The sequence below is a fragment of the Alexandromys fortis genome, unplaced genomic scaffold, assembly GCF_014885135.2.
Source record: "Alexandromys fortis isolate MF-2015 unplaced genomic scaffold, M_Fortis_MF-2015_v1.1 scaffold_8_9099976_23576923, whole genome shotgun sequence".
NCBI classification, from domain to species: Eukaryota; Metazoa; Chordata; class Mammalia; order Rodentia; family Cricetidae; genus Alexandromys; species Alexandromys fortis.
This window is the reverse complement of record NW_026067899.1, coordinates 3,731,050-3,751,288: the sequence shown is the minus strand read 5'-3', so window position 1 is coordinate 3,751,288 and position 20,239 is coordinate 3,731,050. Positions and strand designations below refer to the sequence as shown.

At 42.6% G+C, this 20,239-nt stretch overlaps 1 protein-coding gene across 1 annotated transcript in view; it reads right to left on the bottom strand.

Moving 5' to 3' along the window:
* Abcb11 (ATP binding cassette subfamily B member 11) overlaps window positions 1-20,239 on the bottom strand; it is a 71,755-nt gene that overhangs the window by 44,896 nt on the left and 6,620 nt on the right. Inside the window, exons 2-9 of the mRNA XM_050121925.1 lie at window positions 17,127-17,229; window positions 15,774-15,795; window positions 12,874-12,925; window positions 11,921-12,159; window positions 6,150-6,237; window positions 4,707-4,840; window positions 3,518-3,689; window positions 1,552-1,676 (exon numbers count right to left, since the gene is read on the bottom strand). Of these exons, the coding sequence (XP_049977882.1) occupies window positions 1,552-1,676; window positions 3,518-3,689; window positions 4,707-4,840; window positions 6,150-6,237; window positions 11,921-12,159; window positions 12,874-12,925; window positions 15,774-15,795; window positions 17,127-17,202 (908 nt within the window). The 5' untranslated portion in view covers window positions 17,203-17,229. The remainder of the gene's footprint in view (window positions 1-1,551; window positions 1,677-3,517; window positions 3,690-4,706; window positions 4,841-6,149; window positions 6,238-11,920; window positions 12,160-12,873; window positions 12,926-15,773; window positions 15,796-17,126; window positions 17,230-20,239) is intronic.

The window sequence follows — 20,239 nt, the reverse complement described above, 5'->3', positions numbered from 1 at the left end:
AACAAAAGAATCAGAGGTGGAAAGAGTTCAAATTTCTGGGCTACATATCGAAAAACCAAACACTAACCCAAAGACAAACTTTCAGGATCCTTCTTTGCTTTTGGACTGCGCAGCGCCTTGCTCTCCGTAGTTGTGGAACTGTGGATTAGCATATCAGAACCTCCTCCCAGCTTCAAATCCTTCCCTCACGCTTCCTCCACCCATCTCTCCCTGTTGCTCTGCCCAGCCTCTGACAGCTATCATTCTACTCTAACTTCTATGCTATTGAGGCTTTAGACTTCACAGATACAAGTGCAATTGCATAAATCTTTTGCTTGACTTTGCCCATTGTTAAAAATAATAAAATTTTGTGTTTTTTTTTAATGGCCAAATTGTCTCAATATATATATATATATATATATATATATATATATATTACTGCATTTTCTTTATCTATTGATCAATGAATAGTCACCAAGGTTGTTTCTATTCCTTAGCTCTTATGAACACCACTACACTAAATATGCTATGCAGACTTGTTACACATACTGATTTCATTTCCTTTCGGTATGTCCCAAGCCGCGGGATTGCTGAATCACGTAGTTCTCAGTTCAAGGGACTGAGGAACTTCCTTGCTGTTTTACATAAGAGATCTACTAGTCTGTATTTTTACCAACAGTGTGCAAGGGTTCCTTTTGCTCCATATCCTTATTGGCCTTGCTATATTTAGCCGTTTTGCCAACCGTTATTCTTATCAGGGTGAGATAGTATTGTGGGCTGGTTATGAGTTGTGTTTCCCTGAGGGCTCCTCAGGGCCATGACACTGTTTTCACACAATTGACTGCCTGTGTGTCTTCTTGCAAACTGTCCACTTTAACTCTGTTGCTCGTCTTCAAGTTGGATTAATCATTATCTTAGTGAGTTTTTTATAGTTCCTTACATGCCAGTCTCTCTATACCAAGCTCTCTATACCAAGCTCTCTATGTCAATTCCTTGTCAGACGCAAAGTTTGTTTTACATACAGCGTCTCCCTTTCTGATGGCTGTCTTTTCTGTGAGTGGTTTCCATCGTGCCCGGGAGCTTTTCAGTGTATCAGGTTTGGTTTTGTTTTCTGAGTTTTCCTTGTCCTTTGCATTTCTGCATTATGTAGGCTTTTCTTTAAAGACAGGAAATGCTGCTGAAGGCTGTCGTGAAGTATAATGCGTACACTTCTATTATCACCAGCGTTTGAAACAAGTTGCCTGCCTATCTCAGCGCTCTAGAAACCATCCCCCAAAGTATACTGTACTGGGTGTGATAGCACACACCTTTCATTCTGGTACTTAGGTGACCAAAGCAGGAGACCACGAGCTCAAGACCACCCTGGTCTATATAGCAAGATCCACAGGGGAAAATGAGAACCCAAAACATTGTTTTAGACTTTTTAATGCACTCTGGTTGAACCACCTTGAACAAATACCCGCTCCTGTTGCTCCCCGTGTTGCTCTAAATGCCAGTGGATCTTCCACTTTGTACGAGAAGAAGAAAAATCAGGGAACTGTATCGTTTTATGAAATTTAGGAAATAACATACCTTTCGATCTCTTTATTCTCACCACCGAAAGCAGCCACTGTCCGCATCGATGAAATGACTTCCTCGGCAACAGATCCTGCTTTGGCGTAAGCCTTCAACTCAAACTCTGTGAATTTGGCCACACTCTAAAATTCATCAGGGGGAAAACAGGAAGTGAACCTGTCAGTCAATGGTTCAGTTAACAAAATGAACAGGTGGTATGGTTTAACAAAACACTGGATTTTTGCTGTAACAAATGAAAAAAAAACTAATTCAAGAATAGCTTGTGTTAAACATCACCCTTGGGTATTTGGAGCTTGATATATCAAAATGATATTAAAAGTCTGTCTCAATGAAAATGTTCTCAGAGTTAAAGTACCCTCAAGTCTGGGAAGACTGGGATTTCAGTTGCTCTGTTAATGAGGTTCCTACGTCAAACTATGACACATCACATCTTTGCTATTGGAAAGAAGTCATTGCAGAATCTACAAACATCAGCGGCAAAGCCTGGAGGCCTACTTAGGGACATGTCCAGAGTAGAGAAGGACAGAGCCACGGTACACAGGGGCATGGCATTGCCGCAGCAACTCCAAAGGAGAAAGCACCAGGTAACTATTTTGACTCAAATATAAAGGGTTTACTAAATTTTTAATTTTTACAAATGGGAAAGACAACCATGTTTAGTAGTTTTTAAAAAGCCACTTTTCTAAAATTGGATTTGGACCGAGTCCTAGGGAAAAGCAGCTGGGCACGGTGGCACACGTCTGTAATCGCAGCACTAGTGAAAAGGAAGCCAGAGAATCAGGGGTTCTCTGGAGCAAGGCAAGAAAGAGGCTTGCAGGAAAACCCACTGTAAAGTTTGCAAGGTCTTGTGGGTTTTTAAAAGTAATAAAATATCTCCTTGACAATAGGTTTTTATGCCAGACACTGTACTTAATGTATAACATGGGTGGTATCCCGACTTACCGCACCATCAAGGCTGTATGGAAGGCGATGGAACTGAGGCTTCGAAGGGTTAATGCGTTTACTCTTCAGTCATAAATGCTAGTGAGTGGCCAGGTCACACAGCTTTATAAAGCACTTTGCTGCTGTCACTTTCTATTGCCTGGGAAGTGTCATGGGTGGCGTGTGAACACTCTACTAGACACAATCACCGTGGTGATTGGCAGCTGCTGTTCAATGATGTCTAAGTATTGCTCCTACGTTCCCTTTGAATTCTACTGATAGCAAAACCCCAGCATGCCTCATACCATGACCCGTAATCTAAACATTTTTAATGTGTTCTACCGATAAAAAATAATAATTCCTGAAATGAGGGAAGATCTTTAACCGCAGTGACCCCAAACTCCTATTCCTACACTTGGGTCTGGATAACCGAAGTGAGGGACAGACCTTATACCAGAGATGACACTCAGAATGAATCCACAGAGCCTGGCCCTTAAATGGTTTAGAATGCCTGAAGGCACAGCTGAGAAGTCAGACATCTCATTGGAACACTTGTTGCTGATCTACGTGTACTTGTGCCCTTTTGAGCATCTGAGCATGGGGAGCAACAGGACAGCTGGAGACCGGGTGGGATTTGATGTCAGGCTCTTATGAACACCTAGCTGTAAAGTCCTAAATAGCTCCCTTCTGAGCTCCATTTATTGACTCCTAACCGGTATTAACAGTTTCCTTCTGAGTAAGCATTAGAGACGGTGGGTGTGAAACCCCTTAGAAAGTACCTGACAGAACAGGAGATGTTTCATGAATGCAGTAGATTGCTGTTAGCCAAATAAAAACCTTCCTAAAATATCATTAATTCATATTCTGTGGAGCATCATTTAATTGTGAGGTGTAATCAAACATCAGAAGTCAATATAATGATAATCACATTGACCATACATGGAGAAGAAACCCAAGCGTCCTGTTTTGGCCTTTCGTGACTGCAAATGTGTATCTTCCTCTGAAGCGAAAAACAAATAAGTAAATAAACAAACATTCTTACCAGCCCTATGATGGCTGCTCCGATCCCAATGAGAGGACTGACAGAAATAATAACCAAGGTCAGTTTCCAGCCTCTGTAGAACCCTATCACGAACCCAGAGAGGGCTGTCATCATGCGCTGAATGAAAAGAGCCATCTGGTCGGCAATGGCTTCATTGATTTTATTAATATCACTGGAAACAAGAGAGGGGCAGATCAATACGACTGGATTCCAAGGACAGTTTGGCTTTGCTGAGTGGGTTCTAAAAAGCACTTCAGGTCCTTCTGGTTTTCAGCTGTTTTCAGTGGAAACTGCCCAAGTTTGATAGTTGTTAGGAGAGAAGAAATTTACCCCATTGTTCAGAGAGATCTGTACATTTAGTTGATACAGGTGGGGGTCCAGGGTTGCTAGGAGCATTTTTCGGAGGTGTGTGTGTGTGTGTATGTGTGTGTGTGTGTGTGTGTGTGTGTGTGTGTATGCACATGTGTACACACACAGGAGCTCGGCTGCCAAGTACATTACTGTAAGCGGGAGGGTATGTCTAACCCAAGCAGAGTCCCAAGTTACCAGCATCCCTCAGGCTTGCCTGCCTCATCTGCACAGTACACTTAGCTGACCTTTGCAAGGCTTCAGAGTTCAGTTCCTCGGGATCCCACTACTGTAAGCTGTTCCGGGGTCTGTTGTTTGTTTACTTTTTGTGTTTTGCTTTGTCACTGTTATTGCTTTTAACTTTCTTCAGCTCCTTTCAGAATTTCTGGGTTTGTTTCTGTGCCTTCACAGACATAGCAAAACAATTACTTCCAAGTGTATTTTTCCATGTGTGTGTAGGGTGTCAGGACTGTCTCTCAGTTTCACCTTATGTCAAACAATGTCACATATCTAAACTCGCTCCTGTAATAATTCATGTCTAATATTTTGACCAATAATCTACAAACAAATTGTAATAACCTGTCTTTTTTACTAACTATATTATAAGCTATTATCTATAAAAAATGTCATACCTATGAAAGTCTAATTTATTTTTATTTATTTATTTGATAATTTTTAAAACCAAGGTGTCATATAGCCCAGGCTGGCTTTGAATGTCCTTGAACTTCTGATCATTCTGCCTCCAGCTTTCACCTGCTAGACTAACAAGGACTTAACTCATAACCGTGTTTTTTTTTTAATCAAAACAATACATTATAGCATAGTTGTACAAGCTACTTACTCGGAGAATCTTGAATTCAGCTCTCCCACTGAAGTACAGTCAAACCATCCAATTTCCATCCTCATTATCCTCTGAAAGTAAATTTTCCTCATTTTCCTTGTTTGACGAGCCCCAGCGATGACCCAGAATTTTATCTGGAAGTGGACAGAGGCGTGTTTAACATGGCAGCGCTGAGCACATTCATTTATTCTCTTCTCCTATTCCTGACAGCTCACACTTCCCATAGTTATGGTTGGGAGTAGCGGAAAAGAAGAGGGAAGTCATTCACAAAGTGGCTCTCCTTGGACACTAAGGTACGAGCTCTGACACCCCCTGTTGATGGGGAAGTGAGCTCAACATTTGCAGGGGTGCCCAGAGATCCGGCTTTGACTCCAGTTCTGGCGAGCGGACAGGCCACTGTCTTTGAATTTTGCCTGTTGGGTTTCACTGTCTACATCAAGGGAAACAGGCTACAGCATCCACACTGAGACACGGATGCTCCAGGCTCGCTCTTTTTGCACACCACTTCCCTGCTTTCTCCTTGGTATAAACCTCTAGGCATCCATGTGATCTAAGTACAGTGTTCAAAAATGATTTGGGGGAGCCGGGCGGTGGTGGCGCACGCCTTTAATCCCAGCACTCGGGAGGCAGAGGCAGGCGGATCTCTGTGAGTTCGAGACCAGCCTGGTCTACAAGCGCTAGTTCCAGGACAGGAACCAAAAACTACGGAGAAACCCTGTCTCGAAAAAAAAAATGATTTGGGGACAATATAAGACAAAAGTCACGCTCAAAGCAGGGAATCTCATTTGTTGATAGATTCCTCCCCCTCCCCCCCCAAAAAAAGAGAAAAGAAAAAAGTATCACGTGAAGACTCAGTAAGAAATGGATCAGTTTCTCTTTACAATTAATGATACCCGAAATCCTTCCATAAGTGAAGTGGAAAATTCATTACCTTTGTTTCTACAGAAGGTGGCAAAACATGAAATATCTTCCTTCTTTAATAAAGCTAAGTAAGCTTAAACCCTTTGATTACTTAACACTAGAAAATCTGATTCAGAATTACAGAGTCGGGCCTGGAATGCCACTTGGTTAGACCTCAGCAAAGAAGGAGGAAAAAAAGGAATCTACTCTTTGCTCTGTTAACCTCTCAGTGCCCCGCGTTCTCCATGCTGCTCAGCTTCAGCCTACAGATATACTGCAGCTCTTGATGCCCGGGCTGGGAAGAGCAGAACAAACAGGGATGGTCAGGGGTAGGGAGGTCTACTCTGTCTCCCTGCGCAATGGCTTGCACCGACTGGTTCAGCTGTCAGCTGAATTGTCCAGGTCTCTCACATCTTTCTTGAGTAGACCTGCTGTTCTTAGGGTTTCTGAACAGCTTCAAAGCTAAAAGCAGCATTTCCAGTTTCATAGTGGTGTCTACGAAGCCAGATGTTGGTCTGTAAAGAAAACGGAGGTTCAACTAACTTGAATGTATCCTAGGATAAGGACAATCGCACCGATTCCTGCGTAGATGCCCGAGTAGGTCATTATTTCACCTTCGATGTCCAACAACCTTAAAAAGAGGGAAAAGCGCTGAGATTTACAAGTAGGATCCAGTTATCAGAGCTTACCCTGGTAGGTTTAGAGGGCTTTATTGTAAACTTACTACGTATTTCTCTTAAATAGGGGAAGGCATTGTGCTTCATTAGTGTAGTGTTACAACTGATCCAGTCAAATCCCTGAGTAGTGTTTACAGCAGCAATTATGCCACAAATATGTTCACAATCTTCATTTTCTTACACAAAGATGCTACAACACATGGCAGTTTTTAGAAAAGAGTGGACCCAGAGGGATCCAGCTCGTCCCCTTTTGCTCATTCACACGCAGAGAAAGATTTTAACCAGCCAGTTGGACTGCCTGCAAAGACAGTTCTAGAAAGACTTGAGCTGTCAAGCGAGAGCTTACTGTTTCACCCCTCTTGGGGATCAGCCAGCTTTCCACCTTCTCCACTCCAGAGGAACATTTTAAAATGTGTTTGTCGTATTCCTACAGGGGAGAGACAGACCCTCCCATCAGCCCTGCTTTCCACTGACTATGGCCCACAAGCGTCTCTCACTAGGGTTAGTTCGTGAGTTGAAGAAGAAGTGGCAGCACAGAACCCTAAGCAGCTCTCTCCACTCCTGCAGAGATGTCGTGTTGTGACACGGGACGTGGGCGCACAGAGCCGGGCAAGGGAGGAACCAACACTCCGAATCGGTATCCAGGAAAGAAGGGACTTCTGCAATGTGAGAATTAGCATATTTGTTGATAATGATGCTGGACTTGAAGAGCTAGTTTAATGGTGCGGATCCCATTTATTTAGGAAAGGAAAAGACAGAGGAGGTTCTTCAGCGCACACTTCCCCAGCCTGCAGGTTTCAGCTGTCACCGTTCCCTAGTAGCCTGAGTTTGCCTCTAATAGAAAAAAATAATTTTCTCTTTTATGTGCTCTGCTTCGGATTTCAGGTCGAAAAGTCTCATTGTCTAACCTAGAACATGAAAGTAATCTCAAATACAGCTATAAAAAACAATAGTTTAAAAAATATTTAAGTCCATGGGTCTCCTGAGTCCACCTTCTTACAGTTTTTACCTCTATTCCCCATGAACCCCTAGTTGCTCCAATATCATTAGAAGTTATCTTTCCTCCATTGAATTTATTTCCATCCTTATTTAAAACATAATAGGCATGCTTATTTTTGTGAACAGATTTCTGAATACTGTCTGTCCACCAATACCACCACAGGCTCTATTGCTGCAACTACAATTAATATTGAAATTTGGTAGGTTCATTTTATTTTTAATGAATTTAGCTCTAGTTCTTTTGCTTTTCAATACATATTTTAAGGCAGTCTATGCCTATATTGGACAAAGTAAGTGTCCAACAATTTCTCAGTGAAGAAAATGTAGCATGTACACAATAGAATACTATTTAGCCTTCAAAAAGAAGGGGACGCCCTTTCAGCTGGAAGCCTTCTCATGAAGTGAAGTCAGCCAGATACAGGAAGTGATGTCATGCAATCTCACTTACACAGAGAATCTGAAAATTGGAACCCACAGGAAATAATAAAATGGTATTCAGGAACTGGGAGTGAGGAAAGCAGCAGATTTTTATCAAAAGATAGAAAATTTGGGTGCAAAGGAATCCAGTGTAAGAGTCCCATTGCACAGCACAGCTACAGCTAGTGACTGTGTCTTTGAATACTTGAGAATTCTAAAGGGGGGCTTTTAAGTGTTTGCATCATAAAAAGTATATATAATGATATATATGTTGATTAGGATAATTTAGACACCCTACAATGTAAACAAATGTCAAAATGTCTCATCGTACAAAAATATATTTGTAATCTTAATGTATTAACTCAAAATTTTATCAGAGAAATAAATAAACCAGAACAGATTTATATACAGCAAAGAGACTGAAACAACAATCAAAAGCACCCAGCAAGGGAAAGACTAGATGGCGTCAAGGATAAATTTTACCAACTAGTTAAATATCGATGTTTATTTTAAAGCTTAAAAAAATGTAAACTTGAAAGAAATGCTTTCAAATTCACTCTATGATTCCAAACTAATAAGAAAAAAATCAAAAAGTACATGGTGATATGTCTAATGAGTACAGTCACAAGAATCCTAGACAACGAGGAGACCCGGGATGCTCAGGTGACAAAGCACTTGCCACATCAGCACAAGACCTGAATCTGATCCCCACCACTCATGAAAAAGCCAGTTGCGCCCCATGCACCTGCAACTCCTGCATATACCTACAACCCCTTCAAGAGACAGGAGGACCTTTGGGGCTTTCTAGTAAGCCATCTAGCAGACTGTGTAAGCTCTGGGTTCAGTGAAAGACCCCAACTCACATGATATAACCAGTGAGCTCTCGGGGCCCCAGCAGATGCATTCACGCCCATGCTCACGCTAATGGCCCTGGTTGAACCCAGTGGGTCCCAAAGCAAAAACAAAACACAAGACCTAAAAGTGGGATAGGGACATACTAGCAGAAAGAGGAAAGGGTTTTGTGAGAAGGATAATCGAGGGTGGCAAGACGGCTATGCCCAGAGTGTGTTATATGCGTGTCTGAAATAGATCATAAATTAATTTTAAAATGTAAATAAAAATAAGACGGGGAACGGAAGACATCCAATGAAGGCCTCTTGTCTACATACACATCTGCACACACAAGTTCACAAACTCTAACAGAAGTTTTGGCCAAAATAAGTACCTCTTAATGGCTAAAAACCTCTCGAACCAGGAATAGAAGGCAACCCCTTCAACAGATCAAAGGCACCTGTGAAAACCTACAGCTCGCACCATTCACAACGGTGAAGGACTTCAAAGATGAGACAGAGACAAGGGCACGTACTCTGGCGGCTCCTACTCAACACTGCGTGGGAAGACTGGCTCAGAGCAGCGAGACAAGAAAAAATAAAACTAAGAAAATAAGGCACTCAGTGAGAGATGGATTCTGGTCTCTAATCCTTATCAGGGTTGCTGAATAAGAACTATTTGTAAGAGTTCAGCTTTCATATCCCACCCAGTAAAGAGGAATGTACAATTCGGGTTAGCAAAAGTACAAAACCAGCTCCTGCCGCGGCCTGCACATGAACCCCGCTGAAGTTACTGCCTTGCCTTACAGATCCCTGACCAGCACAACTATTGTGCCATAATTACGCAATCATGTATCCTTAACAATGAGTTCTTCCAAGAAAGGCTTTTGAAAGAATTAGGTAACTTGAGAGGCGTTTTAACCCTGACCCATGAGAAAATGTTCTCTCCCTTATCCGGGAATACACCCAACTCCATTTTCAAAACATTCTCACCCCACAACTGTAAAAAAAAAAATGGTACTCATAATGGCGGCTGCAATAACTACAGTAGAAGATTTAACTTGTCCAAGAGGTCCAGGTAAATGAATAATCTAAGAAAAGTAAGCCTGAAGCTATTCTACCTTACCTATATGATTATTTTAGAAGAGAAAGACAAAGGACCGTTTTTAATGCTTCATCTTTTTTTATGCCTTATCAAATGATCGATTAAATACTTGTATCATGGGAACTCTGCTGAGGCCAATGTTCTTCCGAAAGTTCCAGGCTGCAACATTTGTTCAATTTCAGGTATAAGGCCTACCTAGTAAGATGAACCAATGAGTGCTGGTAGCTACAGGAAATCCCTTGCTTACCAATGCCTGTGGTGTAAACACCAAAGCTAGATTCGCTCTTCAGTTCACATGTGTCTGTAGACAGCTAATGCGCTGGAAATGTCTCCCATTTCGACCTAACATTTGTTTTTATGATTTAATGGCCCAGTGGTTATCAATGGCTGTGGTGATATCACTCTCAAAAAAAAAAAAAAAAAAAAAAGTAGCTCATTTCTGCCCTCCAAAGGAAATGCGGAGCTTTAGAGAACCCATTAAAATCAGTCTCTTTCAGAAGACAATATCTTTGCAAGCTTAGGGAAACACACAAATTCAGATGCCAGCAAATTTATTTCCAATGTGTTGACTTGCTAATTTTTAAACTTGCCTTTTCAAATGTGTATTGTAGCATATGCAAGTATGTGTGTGCATATGTGCATGTATGTGAGGGACACACACACACACACACACATTTTCACCTTATTTTTGAGACAGGGCCTCTCACCACTCCTGGAGATCACTGATAGCTAGGCTGACTGGCCAGCAAAATCTGGGGAGCTTGTCTTTTTGTCTCTTCCTAACCTTTTCCCTCAGCTCTAGACTTACAGATGCAGACATTGCTTTTAAAAATATTATTATTATGATTAATTAAATCTATTCATTTATTTGACATCCCAACTGCAGTTTCCCCTTTTTCCTATCCTCCCCTGCCCTCCCTATACCTCACTCCACACAACACAATACCACACCCAACACCCCCGCTACCACAACCCACTTCTCTGTTTCTGTTCAGAAAGGGCCAGGTCTCCCTCTACTTGTAGGACTCCTAGGGGAAGAAGCAGAGCCTGTCCCTAAAGCTTTGGCTGGCTTCCAGGAACCCATTCCTCATACCGGGTTGCCTTGCCCAGCCTTAACACAAAAGGAGAAGCATAATTCTACCTCATCTTGATGTCATTCCTGATTTTTATGTGGGTGCCAGGGATCTGAACACAGGTCTTCTTGTTTACATAGCGAGCACTATACCCACTTAGCGATCTCCCCAGTGTCTGCTTATTAATTTTGAAAGGATGATTCTCTGCCTTGCATAGAATTTTGGGCTTTGCCTCATCTACCACCATTAGTTTATAACTAATGTTTTATGAATGATTACTGGATGAACGGCCATCTGGCTGACTAGACCAAGGCTCTGCAAATATAAAGATGTGACTCACAGTGGGTCCCTGAGGCCTCTACAAGTTCATGTTACTTAATTGACATCTCAAAGTATTTTTGATTGAAGGAGTGAAAGACCCTCAAAGTAGATGACATGATGGAAGAATTTTAATGATTTAGAAAGACCCATAATTTAAATCAAGCCTGTCAACATTTTTCAAAATTTAATATGAGAAACAAAAACGTATTTGAGGCAGCCATCCTAAGCGTCTTTCTAGGAAGGATACGCCCTTCCTTGGACCCATGAGCCTGAGCATATGGATTCATATGTGCCAGTGAACTTGTTCTGCACTGGAGGCCGCACAAGGCAGGTGTAAGGTCCATGCCACCACCACGTGAGTCAGCACACGCGTACTGCAGACTCACTGATTACCAAGCGGTCTGCCTGTTGGGTGTATCTCAGACTGAGGTAGTCTGAGTTCTGGCTACTTTTTCAGGGCCACAGGGTCACAGTAACTTAGTTACTGGCTGTAACTATTGATTCTTATCCCTCTAATGCAGCATGCACATGAAACACACAGAGAGGGGACAAAGCCAAGGGGCAAAAGGGGACTAGCAGGGAAGGAGCTTTTGTCTAGGAGACTCAAGTGAAATTCAGTAATCTCCTTGGTGACAATACGTATTGACAGTGTTCTGCTCAGGCTTACAGTAAACATAGTCGTTAATTGTTGCTGGGTGCTTGATCAGCAATGCCTGTTGATGTTTTGAGACCTGAAAGGGCAGGAATAACTGCAAGGTTAACAAATTTCTATCAACACGGGTAAATTTGTTTTTCTGTTCTTTTGTGTTAGGTGCCATTCCAACTCCGTCAATATTTCCTTTGGATGTTTTGAATTCTAATTTAAGATACAACAAAAAGAAAAATAGCCTACCCACATGGTGTTCCATTTGTCACGTTCTGGTTGAAGGAGTTGTTGATCCATACGATGGTGTTATTTATACACGCTTTTCCTGGAATCGCGAGTTCTTGTCTTTCAATGTCATACTCAATAAAAATATCTATCATTATACCAAAAATAATAAGGATGCCTGGCTGGGCCATTCCGTGGAGCATTGCACACAGACTTCCCACAAACATCAGCCAATTGTCGGTCGATGAAGAAAACCGAAACTTGAAAAACAAAGGGTTCAGAGATTATAGATGAAACGCAGGGCAGACAGAAGGCCTACTTGATTCCACTTAGATTCTGATAAACAGCCTTCAACACCAGGTGCTTGTGGGAGTCATGTCTGAGCAGTGGTCGTCACACTAATCACCCATCAATTGTCTACGACATTAGACTCTTACATTACATCCGAATCTTTGAATCTAGTCTCCTCGGGCCAGTAGCTGACTTCACTACCCTGTAAGCTGTCATCATGGGGGCCATTACCGGCTAGATATACTGGATGAGCTTTCAACAATAAGTTGCCTCTCAGCTTGGAGAGCCCATCTGGACAGTGAGCAGATTTTTCCTTTGAAATGCCTTCATTCTACACAAATCTGGGATAAATCCCTAAAACTATGGAATTTCCAAAGACTTCTCATAAGAATGGGCTATATATGATCTACTGTTTTGGGAGTTATTGTGATAGGGATTTTTTCCTTAATAAAATTATAATTGTGAGTCCGCTGATTCTATTCCAATTGGTTTTGATGATATCGAAGATGAGCACTGAATTTCTAATCACTATTCAGCGTGTTACCACACAGGTAAAGCGCACGGCTACATGGTTGATCATGGGTTAAATTCTGCCAATATGACTAAAGAATTGGTACTTTCTCCAGTATGTGAGTCATTCACAGTTGCAAAATCAACCAAATAAGTCAGCATGGTTTTATTACCAGTTCAAAGAAGCCAACTTGAAACTCTTCACCTTTCTTTTTCTCTTGTGTCCTGAGGAGAAAAACAGACATTTAAAGGTCTTTCCTCCCCCCCCCAAAAAAAATGATGAGAATTTCTCCCTATTCATTACTCCCTGAATCATTCTTTAGTAAGAAAGAATGTTCCCTCTGGCTGGGAAATTCTAACCAAACCCAGTATTTTAATGTATTTTGCACACATGAACTCTCAACACCTGTGGATGCCTGGTCAAGACCTGCACAGGGCCACACTAGTCAACATTACGGCACGGGTGGGGGAAAGGCTCACAAGGCCCCATGCTGTGGGACAATCGTTTTTGCCCTGTAAACATTTGTTTTTTTGTACTTGTTTAATAAAATGCTGATGGGCCAGTAGCCATGTAGGAAGTATAGGCAGGGCAACCAGGCAGGAAGTAGAGGCGGGGCAATGAAAACAGAAGAATTCTGGAAAGAGGATTCTACAGTCTGCAGTCATGATCCAGACATAGAGCAAGCAAGATGAGAATACCTCGCTGAAAAAGGTACCAAGCCATGTGGTTAACATAGACAAGAATAATGGACTAATATAAGTTGTAAGAGTTAATAAGAAGCCTGAGCTACTGGGACAATCAGTTTATAATTAATGTAGACCTCTGTGTGATTTCTTTGGGACTTAACAACTGTGTGAAACAGGCTGAATAATAGCTGGGAGGGACAGAAACCTCAGTCAACAGCCCCACACCTAGCTGAGGAGTCACAGGCAGCCAGTGGCATCTGAAAGTGTATATGGGGAGGGGGTTCATTTTCTTCAGGAATGAGACCCTTAGTGGACTGCCCATTCTCCAGAGGTCAGCCATAGACTCATGTATACATAGGTAATAGTAAGTGAAATCAGCAGGAGATATAAAATAAACATAGTCTAGTTCTTCCGAAGCCAGGCATTTGGCCTTTGCCAAATGTGCTCCCTCCCAAAATGTCCTTTCTTAGACACCCACAAAGGTAGACAGTTACTCTAACTTTGGACTTTCGCTCTGAGTCTCAATCTCCTCAGCAGGGCGTTCCCTAGCCAAGATGGTTAAGATTTCAATAACATCTTCCCTGCCTCACACATCTTAAACCTTCGCTTCCAATTCTTGCTTTTTTATCAGAAAAAAAAGTTGCACATTCTCAGTAGCTACCATGCAAAGTTTTCATAATTTATATTATTTATTCTATCTCTTCGGAGCACTGAGTCCGAAATGGGATGTCTTCATCAAGGCTCAGAGATCTGTGCAGAAGAGAAGGCAGAAAGACTCTAAGAGCCAGAGGTGATGGAGGACGCCAAGTCCTGTTGAAATAGGACTGATGCACACGTGAACTCACAGAGACCGTGGCCACACACACAAGACCTGCACAGCTTCAAGCCAGACAGGGTCCCAGCACTGAGAGGAAGAAGGGGACCCGGGATCTCACCCTGAACAGAGAAGATTTGCTATTGATACCTGTTAGCAAACAGAAAATTCATTTTCTCCAACTGTGTGTCGCTGGGTATATATAGTGGATGGTTGTATAGTTCGGGGCAGGCCCCATGCCCAGGAGTATAAATTCCCTAATAGATTGTCTGTTGGGGACTTTTTTATTCCTTTTATATATTTATTTTTGACATTCTTTGTCTTATTGGGGGCTTTTCGTTTGTTTGTTTTGATTTTCATTTTTGTGAGTTTTTTTTTTTGTGAGAGAGAAAGAGAGAGAGAACATAAAGTTCTGTAGGTAGGGAGATGTGAAGGATGTGGTAGGAACTGGAGGACAAAAACATGATCAAAATATGTTGTATTAAAAAATTAGTGAAGGGGCTGGAGAGATGGCTCAGAGGTTAAGAGCGAGCACTGGCTGCTCTGCCAGAGGTCCTGGGTTCAATTCCCAGCAACCACATGGTGGCTCACAACCATCTGTACTGAGATCTGGCGCCCTTCTCTGGTGTGCAGGCATACATCGAGGCAGAATGTTGTAAACATAATAAATAAATTAAAAAAAATTTAAAAAAAATTAAAAATTAGTGAAAAAATAACATAACCTCCTCTTGGTGACTCTGTTTCTTCTCAGCCTTCCAGTGGGACTTCCGGAGGACTGGGGCCACCTGATCCCTCCTAGCCCGGAGTTAATCTTACCACACCTCCTTATATCATGAAGTACTTCACATTTCTTAAACCAACCTTCTGCCACCACTACCGCCCCCCTCCAATGTGAGGAGCTCACGTGGTACGGCTTCTCCGAGGCAGACCCAGCTAACCCTGCCCCATACACGTTTACCTGTCGGCTCAAGCTGGCGTGCTGAAAAGAAAGCTCTAAGAGTTCAATTTGAGGAGTGTATAGTCGCCTCAGGGAGGGGGGGGGTATGAAGTTGGAGGAGCTCCTAGCACTCGTGAAACCACACTTATCGTCCCGTGCTTTCCTGCTTGTTTGGGCTGGCAGTGGACTGGGATGCGCGGGCAGAAGCCTGGACTAACCAGGAAGGGATATCCTATGAGGCTTTAAAGAGAAGAAAACATTGTACCCATGCATGGGAAGTAATGCATATGAAAATGCTCTGCTCTGCATTTGCAGAAATGAAATGAAATGAATTTCTGCCCTGGCAATGCTGATGCACGCATGGGCAGCCCGTATATGGCGGTTCTGTTGAACTTGTCCATGTTGGGTTTCATGGTCTAATTGATGAGGATGACTGACCAGGTCTCTTCCTCTAGAGGGCGCCAGATCTCATGACAGATGGTTGTGAGCCACCATGTGGTTGCTGGGAACTGAACTCGGGACCTTTGGAAGAACAGGCAGTGCTCTTAACCGCTGAGCCATTACTGCATTTATAGGAATACTCTGAAATCCTTCTAGAGAAGATGTTGTGTTGTTGAAAAGGCTACTCTACTCACCTTGGTTTCTTATCATTGTTATCTGTCAGGATGAAAACAATGTATAGAGAAGTTAATAAAAATCATGTCCAAATGCAACACAATCATAAGCATTTCTGTGCAGTACTTTTACTCAAAAAATATTATAAAATAATTGTTTCCTCTCTCCATCTTTTTCTCTCTCTCCCCCTCCCTCTTTCTCTCTCTTCTTCTATCCCTCCCTCCTGCTGCTTTGACTATATATTTGGATTTTTTTTCTCCAGATCACAAAATGTTTATATTTTCTAAATATCAAAAGGAAGTTGGTTTGTTTGTTTGTTTTTCCTCTTTGAGACAGGATCTCTCATTCTGTCATGCAAGCTGGGCTGGGAACTCTGACTCCTGGCAATTCTCCTGCTTCAGTCTCCCAAGGGCTGGGATTACAGATGTGAGCCACGGTGCCTGATGGAAGCTACCAGTTCTAAACTGGCTGAAGTGAATATGGTTATTTAAAATTATCTATGGAAATGGGAATTACTTTATCGTTTGGTTCCTTAGACATCATCAAAATCTTTGTATTAAGCAGATCACAAATTGGCTGTAAGATATCTTTTATACTGGTATTGAATATGTACTATTTTTATGTATTTTTTTTGTCAGCACGCATAGAGCAAATGTCGGTAGGAAATGGAACTGGGTCTACAGGGGCACAAAAAAAAAAAAAACAGAGAAAAAAGCCCTAAGGGGTATTTGTTATCATGGCCATCATTTATTGGTTCCACTGGCATTTTTAACACAATTGCAGTAAGACTAAAGATACATTACAGTTTAGACACAGGGCTTGAGAATCGGAAAACTGGACTAGAATCATGATTCCGTGAGTCATAACTCTTGTGATTTTTACCAACTTTTAAGAAGCTAGCAAAGCCTTGATTTCTCTGTCTGGAAAATATAGAAGCATACGACTTAATCAACAAATGACAGCCTAGAGTCGGTGCTCACAACATGCCAGGGAGTAATGCTGCAGGGCGCCTCCCACACAGTCTCATTCCTGCCAGGAGCAGAAGCCCTTAACACTTACTGTTGCCACTGTGATCAGTAATGATACCGGGATAAAGTTATCACAATGGCCAGTGCTGAACAACCCTGCTCTACCTAGGAAGGAGTTCTCATGGGAGATGCTGCCCCTGGGTCACGGGCTGTGCATACCAACACGGAGCTTCCAGATGTGGCACAACATGGATTCTGGATGCTGTATGTCAGGCCCCGTGCCCAGCAATAGCTCCACATGTCGTAGCTGACTTCTCTCTGTGTCTTCAAACCTCGACGGATTAGCCTCACCTTTGTCTTTATTTTTCTTTGCTTAATACTCAAGGAAATTCAAAGGCCACTTACTCGATCCGTCTGATTCAAAAGCATGATTCTCCTCTCCAAATTTCTTCACACTGCGAAGAATTACCGAGTCAGACATGGTGTTTGCAGTCTGCACTCAACAGCCCTGTAAAATAAAACAGTTGCTGCAATTACTGTATATTTTCTCTTTGACAAAAGTAGTCAGATCAGCAAGCTTCTGTAGACAATCCAAAACAAAAGCAGATCTTTTAATCCAATAACATGTCAGTGAACTAGACTAAATATTAGGAAAGATGAACTAAAAGCTGGATTAAAGTCATGATTTCATTGTTCCTCAAATGACCTTCGCCAGCTTTTCAAAAAGTTAGCCCAACTGAAAATGGTTTTCTTGCTTTTCGACTTTTGGCTCAGAGGAGGCTATCATATAACTTTCTTCAGTCATCCCGAATCCAGGTTCATCCATCACCAGCCACCTCCACCATGCCTCCCAAGTTCAAACCCCAGGAGATCAAAGTTTTGTACTTGAGGTTTGCCAGAGGTGAGGTGGGCAACCACATCTGCCTTGGCCCCAGAGATCAGTTGCCTGAGTCTGTCTCCAAAAAAAGTTGGTGATGACATTGCCAAAGCCCCAGTAACTAGAAAGGTCTGAGGATTACAGCAAAATTGACCATCCAGACCAGACAGGCCCAGATGAGGTGGTGCCCCCTGCCTGGTCATCAGGGACCTCAAGGAGCCACCAAGAGACAGAAACAGATGAAGATGAAACATGGTGGAAATACCAGTTTTGATGAGATCATCAACATTGCCCAGCAGATGTAGCACTTGTCTCTAGCCAGAGAACTTTCTGGAAATATTAAGATGATCCTGGACCCTCATGACATCAGCATTGATGCAGCGGAATGCTCAGCTTGTTAAAAAGCCATGAAAGAAAATATTTCAATAAAAGACTATCTGATAAAGCTAGAAAGCAAGAAAGCAAGCAAGAGAGAGAGAGAGAAAAGAAAGAAAGAAAGAAAGAAAGAAAGAAAGAAAGAAAGAAAAGAAAAAGGTTTTCTTTAGTTGGTGGATAATTTGTTTATTAAATTTATTTGTTCTTTCTGTTTATCTGTGCTTTATTTTTAACAGAATCTCATCAAAGCACTAAGTAGAGAAGAAAACAACCGATGACATTCTTAAGTGTAGCTGGTACAATGACACCCAAGTTCTTTCAAGTCATGTCAGTGGTCTTTTGTAAGTAGAGCCCCAAGGGATGGTGAGTCCAACCAGAGCCGTGTTGATCACAGCTCTCTTTACGATTTTTCTCTGCTTTCTTATCAATAACCAATAATGGAAAACATCTTCAAAGTGCAAGGAAAAATAACTTTTAACCTAACGATTTATCCTGGACAACAAACAAACAAAAAACCATTTTGTCTATATCCTGGCTTTGAACTCCAAGATAGTTTCCATTCACAAACCCAAGCATCTATTATCAAAAAAGAGTTTCCAGAAAGTACCATGAAAGAGAATCTAGTGTGAATATAAGAACAAACAAAATATCTTGGTACAGTCTGTCAAGTTATGGTATGGAGTTTAACCTGTTATATTTCAAAAAGACAAAAAGTAAAACTGTGTAAGATGTTCAATGAGTGGATGGAGTGTGTTCAGCTAATTCTCAGAAGTATCTATGGCCGCTGTTTTAAAAACGTTATTAAATTCAGCTCAGGGTCCCTAGCCCTGGTCCGACACAGTTCCATGCCAGGCCATGTGACTGGCAGGGGGTGAGGTGGGGGGTGGAGGACAGGAGCCGCTATCTGGTAACTCTAACCCCAGGATGCAACCGAGCAAGAGCAACAGCACCGCATCATGTCCTGAAGCTGGCCTGAGCAGGTCTCAAGCAAGTACTGCCCGGCACCCATGGCACCTGAGTGTCAGACACCATTGTGGTAAGCAGATAGAGGGTGGAGATGGAGGTGGAAGCGATAAAGAGGTGGAGAGGTTCATGGGCTGGGGAAAGAGCCAGATCTGAGGAGAAAAGGGTGGTGAGGAATAGGCTAATGTGAACCACCTGAATCTGGGGCTATTTCCAGGCCTGGGCTTCTGCCAAGGGCCAGTTTTGGTCCGAGGCCCTGGAGCGCTGAGAGGAAATAAGAAGATGCCTGTGGCTTCTGCCGCCACTTAGGGGCCACTGAGGGCCCTGAGGAGACCTGTGGTCTGGCTGCAACCTGGAGCCAGGTTGACAACCGAGGGCCACGCTACTGAGGGGGCCGAGAGGATCTGAGTGGCATGTACAGCCACCTGGGGCCATGATGATATCCGGGTCCAGGCTGTTGCCGAAGACCATGTCTGGGTCCATGGTCCTACCACAGCTGGGGTCTGTGTTGATGTCTGGTGGCCCATGGTGCCCCCAGGAGCCGCATGGAGGCTCAGAATCTAGGCCTGCAACATGTGACCATGTTGGTGTCTGAGGGCTGTGCCGCAACCTGGGCCATGAAACAGCGCCACTAGTTAGTATGGGTTTTCCCATTTTAACTAACCTAGTCAAAAAAATCTTTCACAGGCAGAGACAGAGAATATTGAATCTAGATGGTTCCTTCCTCACAGAAGGAATCTGTATCTTGTCAAGTTAATCATCTATCACACTAGACACAATGTGTGGTTTAGTGTGACACGGGCATGACTATTATGGGGACAGCCGGTGTCTCTCTGGTTGAACTGAAGGTCCCCTGTCACAGCAGAGAGTTTGTGCTTCCTACTCAAGAGCCCATGGCTGGGGAGGTCGTGGAAAACTATTATTATTATTTTTGCTAAATTGTTATGTTGTCAAACTGTCTTCTAAATACTTCAAGTTTATACCCACAGATAAGGGCAATGCCCAGCCTTAATCAGAGAAGCTTCTAGAAGCCCATAACTGGCCAAAGTTCCAAGAATGTTTGGACGGTGGAGTGTTTAGCACTAAATGGGAAAGCTCTGTCATCCCTTCCAAGGCCCAAGGAACATCATGGAAGAAGGAGCAGAAAGAACGTAAGAACCAAAGGATGGGGAATGTGTGGCCAAAAAAAAAAAAAAGTGTCTTCTGGGCATGACGCAGCCATTGCATGCATGAGTTCACTGAAACTGAGTTTTCTGCAGCTAGACCTGCACGAGGCTGGACTTCCCAATGTCTCGGCATGGAT